This window comes from Microtus oregoni, unplaced genomic scaffold, assembly GCF_018167655.1.
Source record: "Microtus oregoni isolate MIOR12 unplaced genomic scaffold, Mior012 000013F_ref0000133, whole genome shotgun sequence".
Classification (NCBI taxonomy): domain Eukaryota; kingdom Metazoa; phylum Chordata; class Mammalia; order Rodentia; family Cricetidae; genus Microtus; species Microtus oregoni.
In genome coordinates, this window is record NW_024543072.1 from 42,608,163 (window position 1) to 42,626,073 (window position 17,911).

The following is a 17,911-nucleotide window of genomic DNA, read 5'->3' on the forward strand; positions in this document are numbered from 1 at the left end:
GACTCTGTCATTTCATCACACAAGTAAAGACAATACCATTCACATCTGAAGAGAGCGCCATCCAAACTTGTAATGGTAGGAGAATGCCCAGTGCCTAGGAGCCTTGAGGGCTGCCTAGCTGCGCCCAGGAGCTTTGAGGGCTGCCTAGCTGCTAGGGTATTTAAGTGGCTGCCGCTTCGTAGATTTAGCTTGCTTTCTTAGACCTGTCAAACTTACACCAACCAAACAGTAGGGCTCCTGTTGATTTGCTTGTTCCCCCAAATCTGCACAGTTCAGAAGATGAGCTGAACCTGTCAAACAAAAAGCAGAACTAAGGGTTTGTCTACTTCCTGTCCTTGCAGAGAACCAGCTCTTTCTTTCCTTGATCTTCGGTGTTGTGTTTATCACCATTTTATCTGTATCTGCTCTGTCTTCACTGTTTCTTCACTTCTACGAATTTTCGGTTTAATTTGTTTTTAACTTGCTTTTCAAGTTCGTTGAGGAGCAGTAATAGTTTATCGAATATCTTTTTGCCTTTTAAAAAGTTTGTGTGTGCCGGGCGGTGGTGGCACACGCCTTTAATCCCAGCACTCGGGAGGCAGAGGCAAGCGGATCTCTGGGAGTTCGAGGCCAGCCTGGTCTACAAGAGCTAGTTGTAGCTAGCTACAGAGAAACCCTGTCTCGAAAAACCAAAAAAAAAAAAAAAGTTTGTGTGTGTGTGTCTTGCCAGCGTATATGCCTCTGCACTGTATGTGTGCAGGGGCCAGGAGGCTACAAAAAGGTGTCGGATCCTCTAGACATGAATCATGGGTGACTGTCAGCCCCTACATGTGTGACTGGGACCAGAATCCAGGTCCTCTGCAGGAGCAGTAGATGATCTTAACTACTGGCCTATCTCTCCAGCCCTTGAAACCTCCTCACCTTTTTCATGGGGCCACTGATTGCTCTAGACTTTCCTCCTCAAAGTGTTATGCTATATTTGATCCAGTTCAATAGGATGTTGTCATTTTTACTTGTCTCCAAAAGTTTTTATATTTTGTTCCTTGATTTCTTCCTTGATCCATTTTTTTTTCAAAAGTAAATTTTGCCCCACGTTTTGGTATCATTGTCAATGGTTTTCTCATTACTGGTTTCTAGTTTCATTGTATGTTGACATGAAAAAGCTTTTAATAGAATTTTAACTTTTAAATGTTGGTGAAACTTGCTTTGTGGCTTGTCATATCATCTATCATGGAGAATGTTCCATGTTCTGATGACAAAAAAAAATTATGTGTATTTGGTAGTAGCTGAATGGAATGTTGTGTAGATATCTGTTAGGTACATTTGACTTCGGGTATAATTTGCCTCTGCTGTTTCTTTGTTTATTGTCTGCCTTGGTGATCTGTCCATTGCTAAAAGTGAGGTGTTCAAGACCTGTGATAACTAATTTTGATTGATCAGGTTAATAAACACCAAGTCATTAATAAAGCATAATTTTGTTTCTGTCTGTGAAGGCGTTTCCAGAGAGGACTAAGGGAGAAAGACCCACGCTGAATGCAGATAGCATCGCTGTTATTGGAGACATTGAGATTCCCTCTTTTGCAAAGGAGTTTCTTAGTCTCAATGATAAAAGAATTTTTTAAGGTATGTGAGAGCTAGAGAGACGATTCAAGGGCTACAAGCACTGGCTGCTCTTCCAGAGGACCTGCATTCAACTCCCAGGACCCACACGGTGGCTCACATAGTTGCAGGAGGTTCAGTGCCTACTTCTGCCCATTTCCTGAGAACTTGAATGAGGCTGGATTCAAATGTAATGGGCTAATTTCCAGCCAGGAGAGTATTCGGACCATTCAGTCACTGCCTACGGTTCTCATCCAGAACCTATAGTAAGGAGAAACAATAAAGCAAAAAGACGTGAGAAGTATGCTATTTGTCAATGAAGGGAGTGTGGGCAAATTTAAAGCTGCAGACGAGGCAGGTATGAAAGCAACTGTTATCTTTAGACAGGCTACAGCTGGGGCCGGGGAGATGGCTCCATGGCTAAAAGACTTGCAAGTGTAAGGCCCGGCTGGGAGGGCGTGGGGGCCCAGCTGGGAGGGTGTGGGGGCCCGGCTGAGAGGGTATGGCAACCCACCTTCAGCCACAAGAGGAATCCCTCAAGCAAGCTGACTTGCCAAAGCAACTAAAATGGAAAGCTCAGGGTTTGTGGAGAACCGTCAATATATAAGGTTCACAGCAATGGACCAAGACTCCCAGTGTCCACCTCTACAGGCACACACACAGATGCGCACACACAGGTGCATACATGTCGTAGGAGACCTCTATTTTGTTCCCCGCTGCTCAGACTAGTAACAATCGCCCAGAAACCATATCATTTGCAATACTGTTTGGCCAATAGTTTAAGCATATTTCTGACTAACTCATATCTTAAATTAACCCATCTCCATTAATCTGTGTATCACCATGAGACTGTGACTTACCAGATAAAGTTCCAGTATCTGTCTCTATCAGGGCTACATGGCATCTCTCTGACTCTGCCCTCTTTCTCCCAGCATTAAGTTTAGTTTTCCCTGCCTAGCTAAGTTCTGCCTTGTTATAGGCCAAAGCGGTTTCTTTATTCATTAACCAGTAAGAGCAACACATAGACAGAAGGACCTCCCACATCATTTCCCCTTTTCTGTTTAAATAAAATGAGTGCATGCACACACATACGGGTGCACAGCCATATTGACACATGCGTGTGCACACACAGACACACACACATATGCACACACAACTGCATCTATGCCCCCACACAACATGAAAATCATATACAACACATATACATATACCAAAAAAGTAAATAGATTTCAATATTTAAAAGAAAAGATTAGAATGGGAATGTTTCCTCTGCACCATTGTATGGTTGGAAACATAGGACACATTTTTTACTTCAGAGGGGCTCATTCTTAAGAGACTGACTTGAGATAAGGGAGATGGCTCAGATACTAATGTGTTTCTCATGAGGACATGAGGACCCTAGTTTGGATCTATGGCACCAATGTAAATGTCAGGCAGGCATAAGGGCCTGCCTGTAATCCCAGCACTTAGGAAGTGAAGAAGGAGCCCTCTGGAGCAAGGTGACTAGTTAGACTAGTCAGAATGGTGAATTCTGGGTTAAGTTAGAGACCCTAGTTCAAAGACAAGATGAAGAGTAACTGAGGAAAACTCCTGGTACCAGCCTCTGGTCTCCACACACACACCTACATACACAGTTCCATACACACACACACATGCACATGGGAGCACACACGTGCACACACATACACAGAGACACGAGCAAAAACAGAAACAAGACAGAGAGCCTTGGGTCTTAGAGGTGACTTGGGATTTTTAAATAGTGTCAGAACTGTTAAAAAGCCTTTGAGAACATTCAAAGGTGGACGAAATACATTTGCATTATGAGATGAAAATGAGATTTCAGGGGCCCAGGATGGGATATTATGATAAAAACTAGGCGTTTGGGTGACAAGAGGTGGAGTTATAATGTCAGTCTTCACTGTTAGCTCGACTGTATTTAGAATTGTCATGGGTTCGGCCCCTGTTAAGGCTGTGCCTGAGGCTCTCGGCCACAAGGACCTGCACAGTCTTAGTTAGGGGACACCAAAGTCCAGGTGATGCGGTGGAGGCGCCTTCTTAAGGACGTACCTTTGACTTTTCCCGATGACTTGCAGGTGCACACATCTCTGGGGGCCTGGAACTACTCCCCTGGGCCCAAAGGGCCTCTTGAGAGCCTTATCCGACAGTCAGGACCTGCAATGGGCATCAGAATAATCAAAGCAACAGGCCCTGTGCTTCATCATCCTCTCACAGCCCCGCCCTTCCCTCCCCCTCCCACACCAGCCTTGCCTGAGCTTGCAGTCCCAGACAGGTTACAAGAAGACAACAGCTCCTCTCCTCGAGCTGCTAACCTGCCATGTCAATTTCACCAGTTAATAAATGACTGGAGAAGGCTTAATTGCATCGGAAGAAATTGACAGCAGGTGCTCAGGCCCCACTCAGTTAATTTGTGTTCCTAGGGGGGGGTGGAGCCATTAATTACATGCCTGGGTGCAGCTGCATCCTGTCATTCTCTTCCTAAGTCACCCAGGGAGTGAGTGAGGGACCCCTGCTGTTGGTAAGGGGCCCCTTCTGAGAGAGCAGGGACCTCTGGACTGATGGAAAGTGGCTTTTAGTGTCCCTCCCTGTCTGTGCTAAAAGAATGTCATCCTCTAAGACCTACGTCCTGACTTCCTCACCGGCTCTCTGATGATGGACCACTGGCTCTTCTGACGACCCACATCCAGACTGCTAGTGGACTTGGCCCCAAAGACACAGAACCTGGAGCCAGTCTTGACATGGGAACCAGATGATACCACCAACTCTGCAAGGTCACCCCTCCTACACACTTCCCATGCCACCCTGCTGCCTCCCAAAGATCTTCATTCCTCTGCCACTTCCCCCAAAGGGCCAGACGGTCAGACACAAACCTGGTACAACACAGACTCCCGCGCCGGCCCAGCCACTATGGATGTGGCTCTGGGGCGTTCGGGGTCTCTGTTTCTTAACGTGTGGCTCAGCTGGTTGTTACTGTCAATCTGTTTCAAGAAAGTACTCCAGGGGGCGCCTCGGCATTTCTGGAAGGAGAGACAGAGGGGAACAGAGTCAGGATGCTCCACTCTCAGGGCCTCTCCCGGTCTGTCTGTCTCTGCCTTGCTGTGTGTGATTAAGCAAGTTACTCAGCCCCTCTGAACTTGGCTTCTTATTAAATAAGATATCGGGGACAACCCTCATGGAGTTTTTACATTTCCATGAACTGTTTTTCTAAAGTGAAAATCTCGGGAGCGGGTAACTACAGAAAGAGGGATGGCCGGGACCTCTCCAGCCACTTCCGCCTGAGCAGACAAACCGGAGGCAAAGCAATACCATCAGACTGGAGGGTGCTGACGGCTCGGGACTGGCACTCTGAAGTCTGTAAAAACACAAGCAACTCTCTTCTGAGAATAAATTGAACAGCAGTCGGATCAGCCCAAGGTGTGGTTTGACTTGACTGTTAGTTTTGTTTAGAGGGGAAGGGGAGAGATTTCCCCACTGACTATTTAAAAAGGATTCTCAAAAAACATTTTTTGAGCAAAACCCACATAGCACACTTGTTTAACAAATCAATTACCTTTATTTTATCGTAGATGTGTGTGTGTGTGTGTGTGTGTGTGTGTGTGTGTGTTCCTGTGGGTTCATGGCTTTCATTTTCACTACCTTGCCAGGGTAGTGTGCACTTTTATTGGCTAAAGAACTGAGAGGAGCTTAAACTTGGCTCTTGCCTCTGTGCATTTGAGAGCAGCCATGAGTCTCCCTAAGCCCCTGCAAGCTCACCAGCTCCATTCCAGGGGCCCCTGGCAACTCCTTGCCTAGCCCTTAGGTATCACCTGGCTTCTTTTGTTGGGACTATCTCATTAATGGCACTACAGGTCCAGAACATTGGGCCGGCCACAGCTTCTATCCCACAGGGGCAGGAAGGAGGCATTCATAGCTCAGCAATCGCTCTGCCAGAGAGCTTCTAGGTTCTTCACCAAATTGCTGGTTGATGTGGGAGTGATTTCTTATTAATAAAGAAACTGCCTAGGCCCATTTCATAGGCCAACCCTTAGGTAGGTGGAGAAAACAGAGCAGAATGCTGGGAGAAAGAAACTGAGTCAGTGAGTCACCATGATTCTCCCACTCCAGGCAGACACAGGTTAAGATCATTCCTGGTAAGCCAGCTCGTGGGCTACACAGATTATAAGAAATGGGCTAGTCCAGGTGCGAGAGTTAGCCGAGAAAAGGCTAGATATAATGGGCCAAGCGGTGTTTAAAAGAATACAGTTTCCGTGTAATTATTTCGGGTAAAGCTAGCCGTGAGGGCGGCTGGGTGCCAGGGACACAGCCCGCCGCTCCTATTTCAACAGCTGGTCCATCTTATTTGTGTGGAGTGTGGGTCTGGATGCTGAAAACAACTCCTTCTGTTTCCACTGTACATTTTTCACATGGTGGGAATGGGGGACCTGTCCCCAATGCTCTGTGGTCTTCTGACTTCCATGAATATGATTTGAAATCTCACTCCAAATTCAGTTCCCAGCTTGAGCCTGGGCAAAGCCCGGCCAGATGAAGCCCCCAACATAGCAGCTTACTGCAAAAAGCCAGCCAGGAGGGAGTTAGCTAGTGAAACAAGTCCAATCTTGACCCTGTCCATAGATGGGATCGCCTATTACCTTTCAAACCTGACTTACCATTCAGAGAGTGAGAACATCCTTGAGAAAAGAAAGCCCGGTTACCTGTGGTGGTTTGAAAGAAAATGGCCACCAAGGGGAGTGGCACTATTAGGAGGTGTGGCCTTGTTGGAGGAAGTGTGTAACTGTGGGGGCGAGCTTTGAGGTCTCTTTTGCTCAAGCTTCCCTCAGTGTGGCAATCAGTTCACTTCCTGTTGCCTGCAAGATGTAGCACTCTCAGTTCCAGCACTATGTCTGCCTGTACACCACCATGCTCCCTGTCATTATGATAATGGACTGAACTCTGAAACTGTGAGTCACCCAATTAAATGTTTTCTTTATAAGAGCTGCTGTGGTCATGGTGTCCCTTCACAGCAATAGAGAACCCTAACAAAGGTAGTATGCATGGCATCAGGGGCAGAAATTACCCCGATCAGAGAGGAAGGTAATGTGTGGACTGGGTCACTCTAGAGGTCCACACATCCCCTGTCATCTTTTCCCAAGTTCTGCTCCCAAGTCCTACTGGTTAGGCACCAATCCTTGACCTCCAGCTTCTGGGGGTAGAGAAGCCAAGGGTCCTCAGTGTGTCCTTTCAGAAAGTGGTTCTGTGGTGTCACTAATGACTAGATCCCCTCCCAGCACACTTGAGCTGAGCTGAGCTGAGCATCACACACAGAGCACACACTTGAGTTCCCAAGACGTAGATGGGATCCTGTCCCCCTGAGGCTCTTGCCCCAGGCACCCTTGCCCAGTGTTATACTGCTGCACTGGACAGGGGTTATAGTGATACAGCAGTGATCAAAGAAGAAAATGAGTCTGGGATGGGATGGAATATGATCTTCCAAGTCTTGAAGATCTCCTAGCTTATCTGACCATTCAAATCCACATATAACTCCCACTAACTCCCCCTTCTTCTCTAGCAGGGACTGATGATGCCCTTGGCCATGATACACCCCCAGCTGCTATCTGCTTATGTTCAGCCTGCATGACTGAGCCACCGCTGCTCCAGCTCTTTCCTGTGAGTATAAGGCGCAGGCCAAAGCTTTCATTCCCAGAAGTATCGGCACTCCAGGCGGGAAGATGGGTGTAGTGGGAGTGTTATAAAACCTGGACTCAGAGCCCAGACCCGCAGAATTCTTCATCTTTGCTGACTCCAGTATCTTGGGTTGGCCGCCACTGAGTTGCTCTGCCCCAGATCTGAAAGGACTTGGGTGAGAACACAGGAACTTTGTTCTCCTTCTCACGAAGCTACTCAAGAGGCAGAAGTTTTGATAGAAATCCACACCACTAGCCCTGAAGTCCTGGCTCAGACACTTGCTACCCTGTGACTTCAGAGAGGTCTCTGAGAAGTCGGGCCTCTCCGCCCGTGTCATCGGACTTTTTGGTAATGTCCAAGAAGGTGTATTAGTTGCTCTTTTTGCTGTGAAGCAAACTTAACAGCTTAAAACAACACCCAGAGAACCCCCCCCCCAGAGTCTCTGTGAGTCAGGAATCCTGTGGTGGAGAGCTGAGTCTATTACTTCAGTATCTATCAAGAGGTTGCATTTGAGGCATGGGCTGGGGTGGTGGTTTCATCTGAAAGCTTGAATGGATGGGTAGGAAACAGACTTGTTTCTGATCTCACTGTGTGATGCTGTAATGGTTCTGTTACTTCTGGGCCATGGACTAAGGGCCTCAGTTTCCAGCTTTCTATTGGCCACAGTCCACCTGCAATGCCTGGATCTCCCAACATAACAGCTCATTGCAGCAAAGACAAAGAGTTGCCTCATGAAAAAAAAAAAAAAAAAAAAAACGAATCCTGAACCTGCCCATAGAAGTGACTTTTCATTACCTTTGCTACTTTTTTGCTGGTTAGAAGCAAGTCGTGGGCTACATCCACACAGTTAGTGAGAACAGCATACAAGGCGTGGGTGCCAGGGATGGGGATTACTGGGGGTCTCCTCTAAGTCTGCCAACAATAAGAGGGAATATGCCTGGTAAGTTGTACCATGCTATTTATAAGTATAAAGATTTACCATTACCATTTGGATCTAATTGCAAAAAGGGAAATGATCCTACCTGAAATAATAGGGAACCATTAAGTGTGGGAATTTAAGGGCCAAATTGTACTGTTAGTACCGGGTCCTGGGGAAATGGACTAAGCCTGCTTAGCTCATCTTACACATCTCATGCATGCCTTCCCGGCTTACAAAGGTGCATATATGCAGCCAGGAAATGCCTGAGCCTTCTCCCCCCTCCACTCACATAACCATGCTGGGTATGGTCTTTAAAAATATAAAAGGGTGGCCGGGCGGTGGTGGCGCATGCCTTTAATCCCAGCACTCGGGAGGCAGAGGCAGGCGGATCTCTGTGAGTTCGAGACCAGCCTGGTCTACAAGAGCTAGTTCCAGGACAGGCTCCAAAACCACAGAGAAACCCTGTCTCGAAAAACCAAAAAAAAAAAAAAAATATATATATATATATATATAAAAGGGTGCCAGACATGGTAGCACACACCTAATCCCAACTTAGGGAGGCAGTGGCAGGCAGATCTCTGTGAGTTCAAGGCCAGCCTAGCTTACGTGATGAGCTCCAGGGCAGACTGAGCTACACGGTGAGACCCTGTCTCAAACAAACAATATATACACATACACACATTCGCACTGGCAACCCCAGTACTTAGGAGACTGAGACAGAGAATTGCTGAGAGTTGGAAGCCATTCTGGGTTACACAGTGAGTTCTGGGAAAGCATGGGTAATAGGATGAGACCCTATGTCTAAAATTAAAAACAAAAAGCAAAACCAACAAACTTGTATGAAAGATGCATGTGAGATATCCCACTTTCTCCTCATTGGCAAGGGTTTCTGCGTGTGTCAGTTTTCCAAGGCAGAACGGTCAATGTCCAAGATGAAGTATCTGTGTAGGTAGGACACAGCCATCAGATGGTGGCTTCTTCCTCCAGCCCATTTTAAGACACTGCTACTGGGGCTGGAGAGATGGCTCAGAGGTTAAGAGCATTGCCCGCTCTTCCAAAGGTCCTGAGTTTAATTCCCAGCAACCACATGGTGGCTCACAGCCATCTGTAATGGGGTCTGGTACCCTCTTCGGGCCTGCAGGCATACACACAGACAGAATATTGTATACATACTAAATAAATAAATAAATATATATATTTTTTAAAAAGACACTACTACTGTATAGCCCCCTAAAACTGAAAGAGGGAAGACCAGGGTGTAAGTCGGGGAGGGAGATGCTGTTCTTACAAGGCTTTCCCATAAGCCCCTGTCTGCTGAAACATCCCAGTGGAGGGGGCTAAGGCTTTCAAAGTCAGTGTGGTGGCTCCACACCGGCCGTACCAGCACTTGAGAGTCTCAGGAGAAGGATAGCTACATACAAGCTTAAGGTCAGGCTGGGCTACATAGAAAACTCCTGGCCAACCTGAGCTACAAATTAAAACCACGTATTATAAAAACAAAAACAAAACAAATCAAGAAAAAAAAATGGCCAAGAATTTCTGTAGGGTGGGTCACTGCCCTGTTCCTGCAGATCTTAATGGTAGACTTCTGTCTTGCAAGCAAACCTCAGCTGTATGTGTGGAAGCAGGGGAGGGTTCGCTGGATGTTGTAAAGGCATCTTATAAATCCTCTCCAGCAAGAGATTTACCTCCTCCCCAACCTGCCCACCAGATGTTTCGGGAACCCCCAGAAACATGGCCTGCCACACATCTAAGCAAAGTCAAATCCATCTTCAACAGGGATGCTGAAGCCTGCGGATGGAATTAAAAGTTGCAACTTGCTGCTCCCTAGTGGTCAGTTAGATTAATAACTGTCATCTTGTGACATGCAGAACCTATAACCCAACTTTAGCCTAGCCAGTTTGGATGTTCACCTTGGGGAGGACCTAGGACTTACCACAGGGCAGGGAACCCTGACTGCTCTTTGGACTGGAGAGGGAGGGGGAGAGGAGTGGGGGGAGGGGGAGAAGGGTGGGAGGAGGGGGAGAAGGGTGGGAGGAGGGGGAGGGAAATGGGAGGCTGGGAGGAGGTGGAAACTTGTTTTTTTTTTTCTCCTTTTCTCAATAAAAAAAAAGTTAAAAAAAACAAAAAACACCTGCCTGCTGTGTCGCATGGCGTGATGTATGATATTGGGAGTGGCCGGTATGGGAAACAGTATAACGCAATCCTTGTTTGCAAAGAATTTACAGCTTAGTAGAAGATTCAAGATATTTATGCATCAAAAATTGGTTAGCAGGGCTGGAGAAATGGCTCAGCAATGAAGAGAACTTGCCATTTTTAGCAGAGGACCCTGATTCAGTTTCTAGCATCTACATGGCAGCTCACAGCCATCTGTAACTCCAACTCCTATTTTGGCTTCCTCAGGTACCCGGTACATATGTGGTACTCATACATACACACTTATACACATAAAATAAAAATAAACACATTTTGTTTGTTTGTTTGGCTGATTTGAGACAGGATTTCTCTGTGCAACATCCCTAGCTGTCCTGGAACTTGCTTTGTAGACCAGCTGGCCTTGAACTCCCAGAGATCTGCCTGCCTCTGCTGGGATTAAAGTCATGTGCTCCACACCAGGCTTAAATATATATTTTTAAGTAGACTGCCACGCACCCAAATAAGTCTTGAGGAGTAGAATATGGAAAGGCGTCTGTCCAAAAGCCTGTTAGCTCCACACCTACCCCTAGAATGTCCTAGCCTTTCTAGATCCCTCTCATTTCTCAGAGCCTTGCTCACCAGCCCCGCCTCACCCCCACCCTCCGTGTTCTTCAGCCCCTGGACTGTTTCATGCCATCAGCTTGGAGGATTCATCTCAGACCTTGTAGGGGACATCTTCCTCAGTAATCAGCACCCCCTCCTCCATGCCCTGCACCCCTGGTCTATGGTCATAGGGTGTCTAAACCCCTTTCCGTGGCTAAACTCCTAAAGACCAGGACTGCCGTATCATGGGGCAGGGGCTTCAGCTGGGGGAACAATGGGAGGTGAAAAAGAAAAGTTAAATGGTGGTGAGTGTACAGGACAGCTGGGGAGGGTGAAGCCTTTGAGGCTGTGTCCAGATGAGTGTATCTTTCACTCCTTCAAAGGTGGTGGAAAGTCCTGAGTGACTTTTAGTGGTACATGATCATCTCTCTTATACATCCTTCAAGGCACCAGGAATTCTTTCTTGGCTGCTCCGTTCCTGAGCCCTTGCCTCATCTCTGGATCCTATTGCAATGGCTTTTTTTTTAAAGCAGCATTTTTTTTATTAATTAATTTATTTATTAGGTATACAATGTTCTGTCTGCATGTATGTCTGTCCGCCAGAAGAGGGCGCCAGATCTCATAGATGGTTGTGAGCCACCATGTGGTTGCTGGGAATTGAACTCAGGACCTCTAGAAGAGCAGCCAGTGCTCTTAACCTCTGGGCAATCTCTCCAGCCCCTGCAATGCCTTTCTTTTTTTTTTTTTAAATATTTATTTATTTATTTATTATATATACAATATTCTGTCTGTGTGTATGCCTGCAGGCCAGAAGAGGGCACCAGACCTCATTACAGATGGTTGTGAGCCACCATGTGGTTGCTGGGAATTGAACTCAGGACCTTTGGAAGAGCAGGCAGTGCTCTTAACCTCTGGGCAATCTCTCCAGCCCCCTGCAATGCCTTTCTATATTCTACTCTTCAGGTCTTATTTTGGTGGATGCTAGTCAACTTAAAATATATATTTATTTTTCAGGCAGGGCTAGAAAGGTGCTAGAGATGCAGGCACCGAAGGGCAGGGCTGATGAAAGACCAAAGTGCAGCAAAAGGAATGGGGCTCAGACACAAACGCGGGGTGTCAGTTACACCAATACACGGTTCACCCTGAACTGGCATGGGGAGCAGAAGATTGAAGAAGATCAAAAGCATTTGAGATACTTCAGTTAGAACAGCTGGGCACATCCTGTACCCTGATCTAACTAAGTGCAAATCAACCACCCGAGAGCTTTTGAAAAGGCAGACTCACGCTCCTCAGGCGCTTGGTGGGCAGGACATGCCTTGTGCCCAGCACACAGCCACACTGCTGCTCCACAGACCCGGCAGGAGCAGCAAGGTTGCTACCTCTAAATGTAGTAGAAACCGGCTTTCTAGGAGCACGGGTAAGCAAGTAGGACCTTTGAGTGAAGGAATGAATGGATACCCCTTCATCCAGGTGACCACACGGGATGCATGACTTAGTAAGCAGGGGGCTGCTGAGGCCCAGATGTGGTGGAATCATAACAGACAGGGAGAGCTCAGAGGTGGGCATCTATCTGGAAAGCAAAATAATGCCTTTATCCTGTGTATATTGAGTTTGAGATAACAGTGGGGCTTCCAAGAGCAATGTCGAGATGAGACTGGGTGGAGATTCGGGAATACACTGACCCCAGGGACCTTTTTTGGGCAGTAACATTCTCTTCCCACTATCTCTGTACCTTTTGTTGTCTTACAGGTCATCGTTCCCTTCACTGAGTGTAAGTCCTTGAAGTCTTCTCTCCATCCTCCAGCTATCAAGCCCCCACTGTGCTGCAGGGGTGGGGGCCCCCCGTATGCCTAGGAGGCTCAGAAACCACCACATACCAGCCTGCCAAAAGCCTGAATGGCCTCACCTGGAACTTGGGCCCCAAGCACCAGGATCAGTTTCCCTAGTCTGACCATGACCATCCAGGAGTCAGGAAGCTGTCTGCTAGCTCACTCTGGGCTCGTGTCTCCAAAGTATCAGAAGCATTGTTACTTGTGCCCAAGAGAGAAGCGTTAGAGAGGCTGACTTTTACAGGGAGCCAGGCTAGGTGGAATTCCAGGCAAATTTGTCAAAGCTTTAGTGTGGTGCCTCCTATGTGGAACATGGACAATGAAGAGCTGTCTCAAGGGTTAATGTGAGGATTCCTGAGCCAGATTTGGGGGGGGGGGGAGATGCTTAGCAAAATGCTTCCCAGACAAAGACCTTCTCTATTCCCTCTTGGAGCCATAGGAGCAGGAGGGATAGCTCCATCAGCATAGGCCTTGTCTTGCAAGCATGAAGACTTGAGTTCAGTCTCAAAAGAGGACCTGAGTTTGATCCCTAGAACCCACAACCCACATTTTAAAAGTCAGGTGTGATGGTGGGCATTTGTAATCCGAGGATCAGAGAGTCAGAAACAGGCAAATTCCTGGGGCTCTGGTTCCATCTAGCCTAGTCTGGGCAAGTTCCAGATCAGTGAGAGACTCTGAGGAAGAATGCCCAAGATTGTCCTCTGGCTTCTACAGGCACACACACACACACACACACTGACACACAGAGAGACATGCATATAATAATAATAATGGTGATGATGATGATGGTGATGATGATGATAATAATAATAATAGAGCAGAAAAAAGAAAGACTAAAGAAGTGGAGCAGTTAGCACTCTGCCTGTCTTTTCCTGCAGCAGCCACGGCCCCCACCCCACTCTGGTCTAAGCATAGCGAGTCCTCTGCCTCCAGGAAGCCCATGCGGGCCTGGGTCCACTCAGCTCCTGCCCTCCTACCTACTACTGTGCAGAGAATGTGGATCGACTATTCCTCACTTACCGGCATGCATCTTTGCAGAGTTTGATGGGGCGCCGGGCGGATGACAGCGGGAACGGTTGTGATCACTGGCGGAATCCTAGCTACAGTGATCCTCCTCTGTATCATTGCTGTCCTGTGCTACTGTAGGCTCCAGGTTAGTTCCACGGGCTCTAGGCAGAGGCTGGGAGGCCACCAGCAAGCCGCTTCTCCATAATGGGGGCAGAAAGTAGAGGTACACTTTGGAGGCAACAAATCCGAAGCCGTAAAACATGAGAAGCATAAGTCAAGGAAGCATAAAATTGAGCGCGTTCAGAAGGGAGCTGTGCGCCTCACACACGCGCGCCCGTACACACGTTCCCTGCACCCTACAGAGGCACTGGAGTGTCCTGGGAAGATGCAGGGCTCTCACGTTCATCTCTCCAGTTTATAGGGACTGGTAGGGAAGTCACCATCCTGGGAGACTCTGAAAGCTGCTGCAGCAGCCTCCAGCCTTGTTCTTGCATTGGTGTATGAGCCTTCCTCTCTGCTTCCCTGCCCACCGGGACACATTGAGAAAGAGAAGGACTGGCTGGGTAAAGCTGAGAGTAAATGGGATGCGGGTCTCTGAGGCCGGAGTATATTTATTCCCCATTGACTAACAGAGTGGCTGGCACGAGGTATTCAGCGGAAGCTGGGGGAGGGTTGTTCCTGTGCATGCTAACTAGTGATGGAGGAGGGGGAGCTGGACTGCCTCTCAAGCACCCCTTTTCTTTCTCCCCAGTATTACTGCTGCAAGAAGAGTACAGACGATGAGGATGCCGAGGAGGAGGAGGAGGAAGAGGAGGAACACGACCTTTCCATCCATCCCCGAGCCCCCACCTGCAATGCCTGCAGCTCCCAAGTCCTGGACGGCAGAGGCAACCTGGCACCTCTCACCAGCGAGCCCTGCAGCCAGCCGTGTGGGGTGGCCAGCCACTGCACCACTTGCTCCCCATACCGCACCCCCTTTTACATACGGACAGCTGACATGGTGCCCAATGGGGGTGGAGGCGAGAGGCTCTCCTTTGCCCCTACACATTACAAAGAGGGGGGGACCCCATCCCTCAAATTGGCAGCACCTCAGAGTTACCCGGTGACCTGGCCAAGTTCTGGGCATGAGGCCTTCACTAATCCAAGGGCTATTAGTACAGATGTATAATCCTTTCACCCCAATCTGCACACACCCAACACTGTCCCAGCAGGAGCAATGAAGTGGAGGGGACCCTCCAATAGCCCCCCCCCCCCAGGAACCATCTCAGTTTCTCTGGCTTCATTAGCAGAAGGTTCACTAGGATGTAAGCTAGTCAATGCATCAAGGACCAGGCAGGATCGACGGCCCAGAAGTGGCGCCCCGAGAAGCCTGCAATGTCACCAGTTTCTCTCCGACTCCTCCCTCTAACAGTCAGCTCTACCACAACCCCCAGTAAGCCCACACCCTTTGCTTCGCCGGGCTGTGTGAAGGAACACCAGGGAAAGCCTAAGCAAAGGCTCTGGAGGCTTCCGGGGACCGTGGGAAACGAAGTGGGCATGGACACAAAGGGGAAGGTGAGGACTAGACATTCCAGAATTTGGGAGGAGAAAGAGGAAAAAGTGTTAAAGGAGCCCCCAGTTTTGCTGGCTGGAATTCATCCATGAGGTGATTTACACTCTATTTTACTTTTTAACTTTGGTGGCCTGCTCAATAGGTATGAGTTCTGAGAACACCACATCTGCTATCTCGCCCCTGCTCATGAAACACATCAAATTAATGCTAAGTGCCACAGCACACAGCTGTTTATGGGGACCACATCAAGGAGCGTCTATACAACCTTGTCTCTCCCCCCAAGTCCTCTCTTATGCCCCCTGCTAGAGAACCTTCCCCATTTCAATCGATGCAGTCCGATAAACCTAGTGAGCAGATCTCACTGGTTACCCCTGTTCCTCCACGCTTAACCACAGATGTAGATTCAGCCCTGTGAGGGTGTGTGCATGCCCATTCCCTCCCATGTACTTATCACCAGCTGCAGAGCAGAAGGGTCCAGGGTCCCAACAAGAGCTGGACCAAAAGGCAATTAAAGTGATCAATCTCCATGGCAAACAGAAGGAGGAATCTGAGGCAATGCTGCAGCAGTTAAGTTCCCATGCACCTGTGCAAGCTCCTTTAGAGGCTAGTGCACCCCTTGAGCATCCATCTGTGATGTGACATTAAGAACAGAACCATTTTATCCCATCAGGGGATGTAGCCTTTCCCCTGAGTTCTGGGCCGGGGGTCTCCTGAAGTTTGGCTGTGTCTTACATTTCATGCTTGCTTGCCCTCCTTTGGCCCCCTAACTTTCCAGCCTCATGATGATGGATGATGAGCTATTTTTCTGTCTTACTCTAGTCCCCTAGTCCCCACACCTCCCACTTGTAACTAACAGCGGCCTTAAGGGTTTGTGTTGTTTGTTTTGTTTTGCTTGGGTGTTTTGTTTTGTTTTAGTAAGTATGCCTGATAAATTCTCCAGTTACCTCTGTGGCTCAAGGGTCACTGTCCCCACTTCTAAGGGTGTATAGTTAATGCCTGCACACTCCCGACTCACAGAATGCTGTTGAAGGTGGGCCAGCAGAAGGGCTGGTCTTTCTCCTGAACCCTTGGTTGGTTGGTTGGTTGGTTGGTTGGTTGGTTGGTTGGTTGGTTTGACAGAGTAGGCTGCACCTCACATCTACAACTGTAAATAACAAACATTTAGCTAAGAAGCAGAAGACAATCTCTGACCATATTTTGTTCACTTGTTAGACCTGGGACCAGTCAGGTAACTTCACTGAGACTTCCATTTGTCTCCAGTGAAGCAAAGCTTGCCAAAATGGACTCTAAATATCCCTTATTGTTCCACAAATCCAAGATATTGTAGAAAGATCTGCTAGTCAGCTCTTTCCTCTCACCTTTATCCTGGCCAGGGTTGGATGGATCCTGGATACAGGAGTATTTGATGTGGGCTGGAAACCACAAAAGGGGTGGGAGAAAGCCCACGGGATTAGGAGGGGAAATTATTTCAGTTGTTGGTAAAAAGCAAACAAATCAGGCTAGGGCTAGAGCTCAGTTGGTTGAGTTCTTGTCAGGTCTGCACGAAGCCCCGTTCCAATCTCCAGCGCCACTAAAACCCACCTCTGATTCCTTCACTCGGGAGGTAGAGGAAAACAGATGGTAGTTGTTCAAAGTCATCCTGGGCTATATTGCAAGTTCAAGGTCACCCTGGGCTCCGTGTCTCAAAAACAACAACAAAATGTTTGCCCAACCCTCTAAGGAGCAACCTCAACCGCCAAGCGCTGCAGAGGAGGGCACAGCAGCAGGGCTGATGAGCTGTGTCTCCTGGTGCAAAGGGATGGCTCCTCAGCTCCCGTGCACCAATCCGCCATCTGCCCATCCTGGGCCAGGCGCAACCCCCTGACTTGCTGCTGGGCCTAGCAGCTCTCCCCACTTCCTCACCACCAGCCCAGTGCCTTGCTCTCCTGTGGTTTCACAGCTGTTATTTCCTCCACCCCGAATGGCAGTGCCACCATCATACCAACGCCTGTGGGGAAAGCAGGACAACCCAGCCGACTCAGCAGACTGTAACCCACTTCCGGACTCGGGGGCTCTGGGTACAAAGCCCCCTTTGCGCGTCTCCTGGAGCTCTCTCAGCTTAACCCGCAAGTCCAAGTCTGGATCCCACGTGACAAAGGGGGGAGGAATACACCCTTCCCTTCAGCACACATCATTCAAGGCACAGGCTCCACCGTAGGCTGCGGGTCACCTGCCCACCTCATCTCACTGTAGCATCGTGGTCTCCATCCTGGGGAAGGGAAAGCTCACCCGTGCGGTCCTTTTAGCTGTGGAGTCTGCCCATGAGACACACTCTGTACACTTCAAACGGAACCCTGAACAGGAAGAGAAGGAGGGGGAGCCAGGGAATAGCTGGTCCTCTCCACCATCCTTCTCTGCATCACTCCGCTGCGGCTGCAGATTTCCTGTCGTGCATCTTTGATAACTTGGAACACAACCAAGTGAATGTCAAAATAAAGGAGAAATTTTAAATAAAAAACCTCAGAAGTATTTCCATCCCTCCGCCGGGGAGAAGGGCCAGCCCTGTATGGCTTTAAAATGAACGCTCATTCGAAAACCCAAAACATCCATTTTCAACTCTGAAATCTT

The 17,911-nt window shown here is 48.4% G+C and overlaps 1 protein-coding gene across 2 annotated transcripts in view; it reads left to right on the forward strand.

The window, feature by feature from the left end:
* Fam163a (family with sequence similarity 163 member A) overlaps positions 1–17,835 on the forward strand; it is a 79,717-nt gene extending 61,882 nt beyond the window's left edge. The window contains exons 2-5 of one of the 2 annotated variants that reach the window (XM_041662595.1): positions 7,142–7,239; positions 12,665–12,686; positions 13,783–13,897; positions 14,504–17,835. In XM_041662595.1, the coding sequence (XP_041518529.1) occupies positions 13,805–13,897; positions 14,504–14,920 (510 nt within the window). In that variant the 5' untranslated portion in view covers positions 7,142–7,239; positions 12,665–12,686; positions 13,783–13,804 and the 3' untranslated portion in view covers positions 14,921–17,835. The remainder of the gene's footprint in view (positions 1–7,141; positions 7,240–12,664; positions 12,687–13,782; positions 13,898–14,503) is intronic. The other variant, XM_041662596.1, reaches the window with a different exon arrangement.
* Positions 17,836–17,911: the final 76 nt, after the last annotated feature.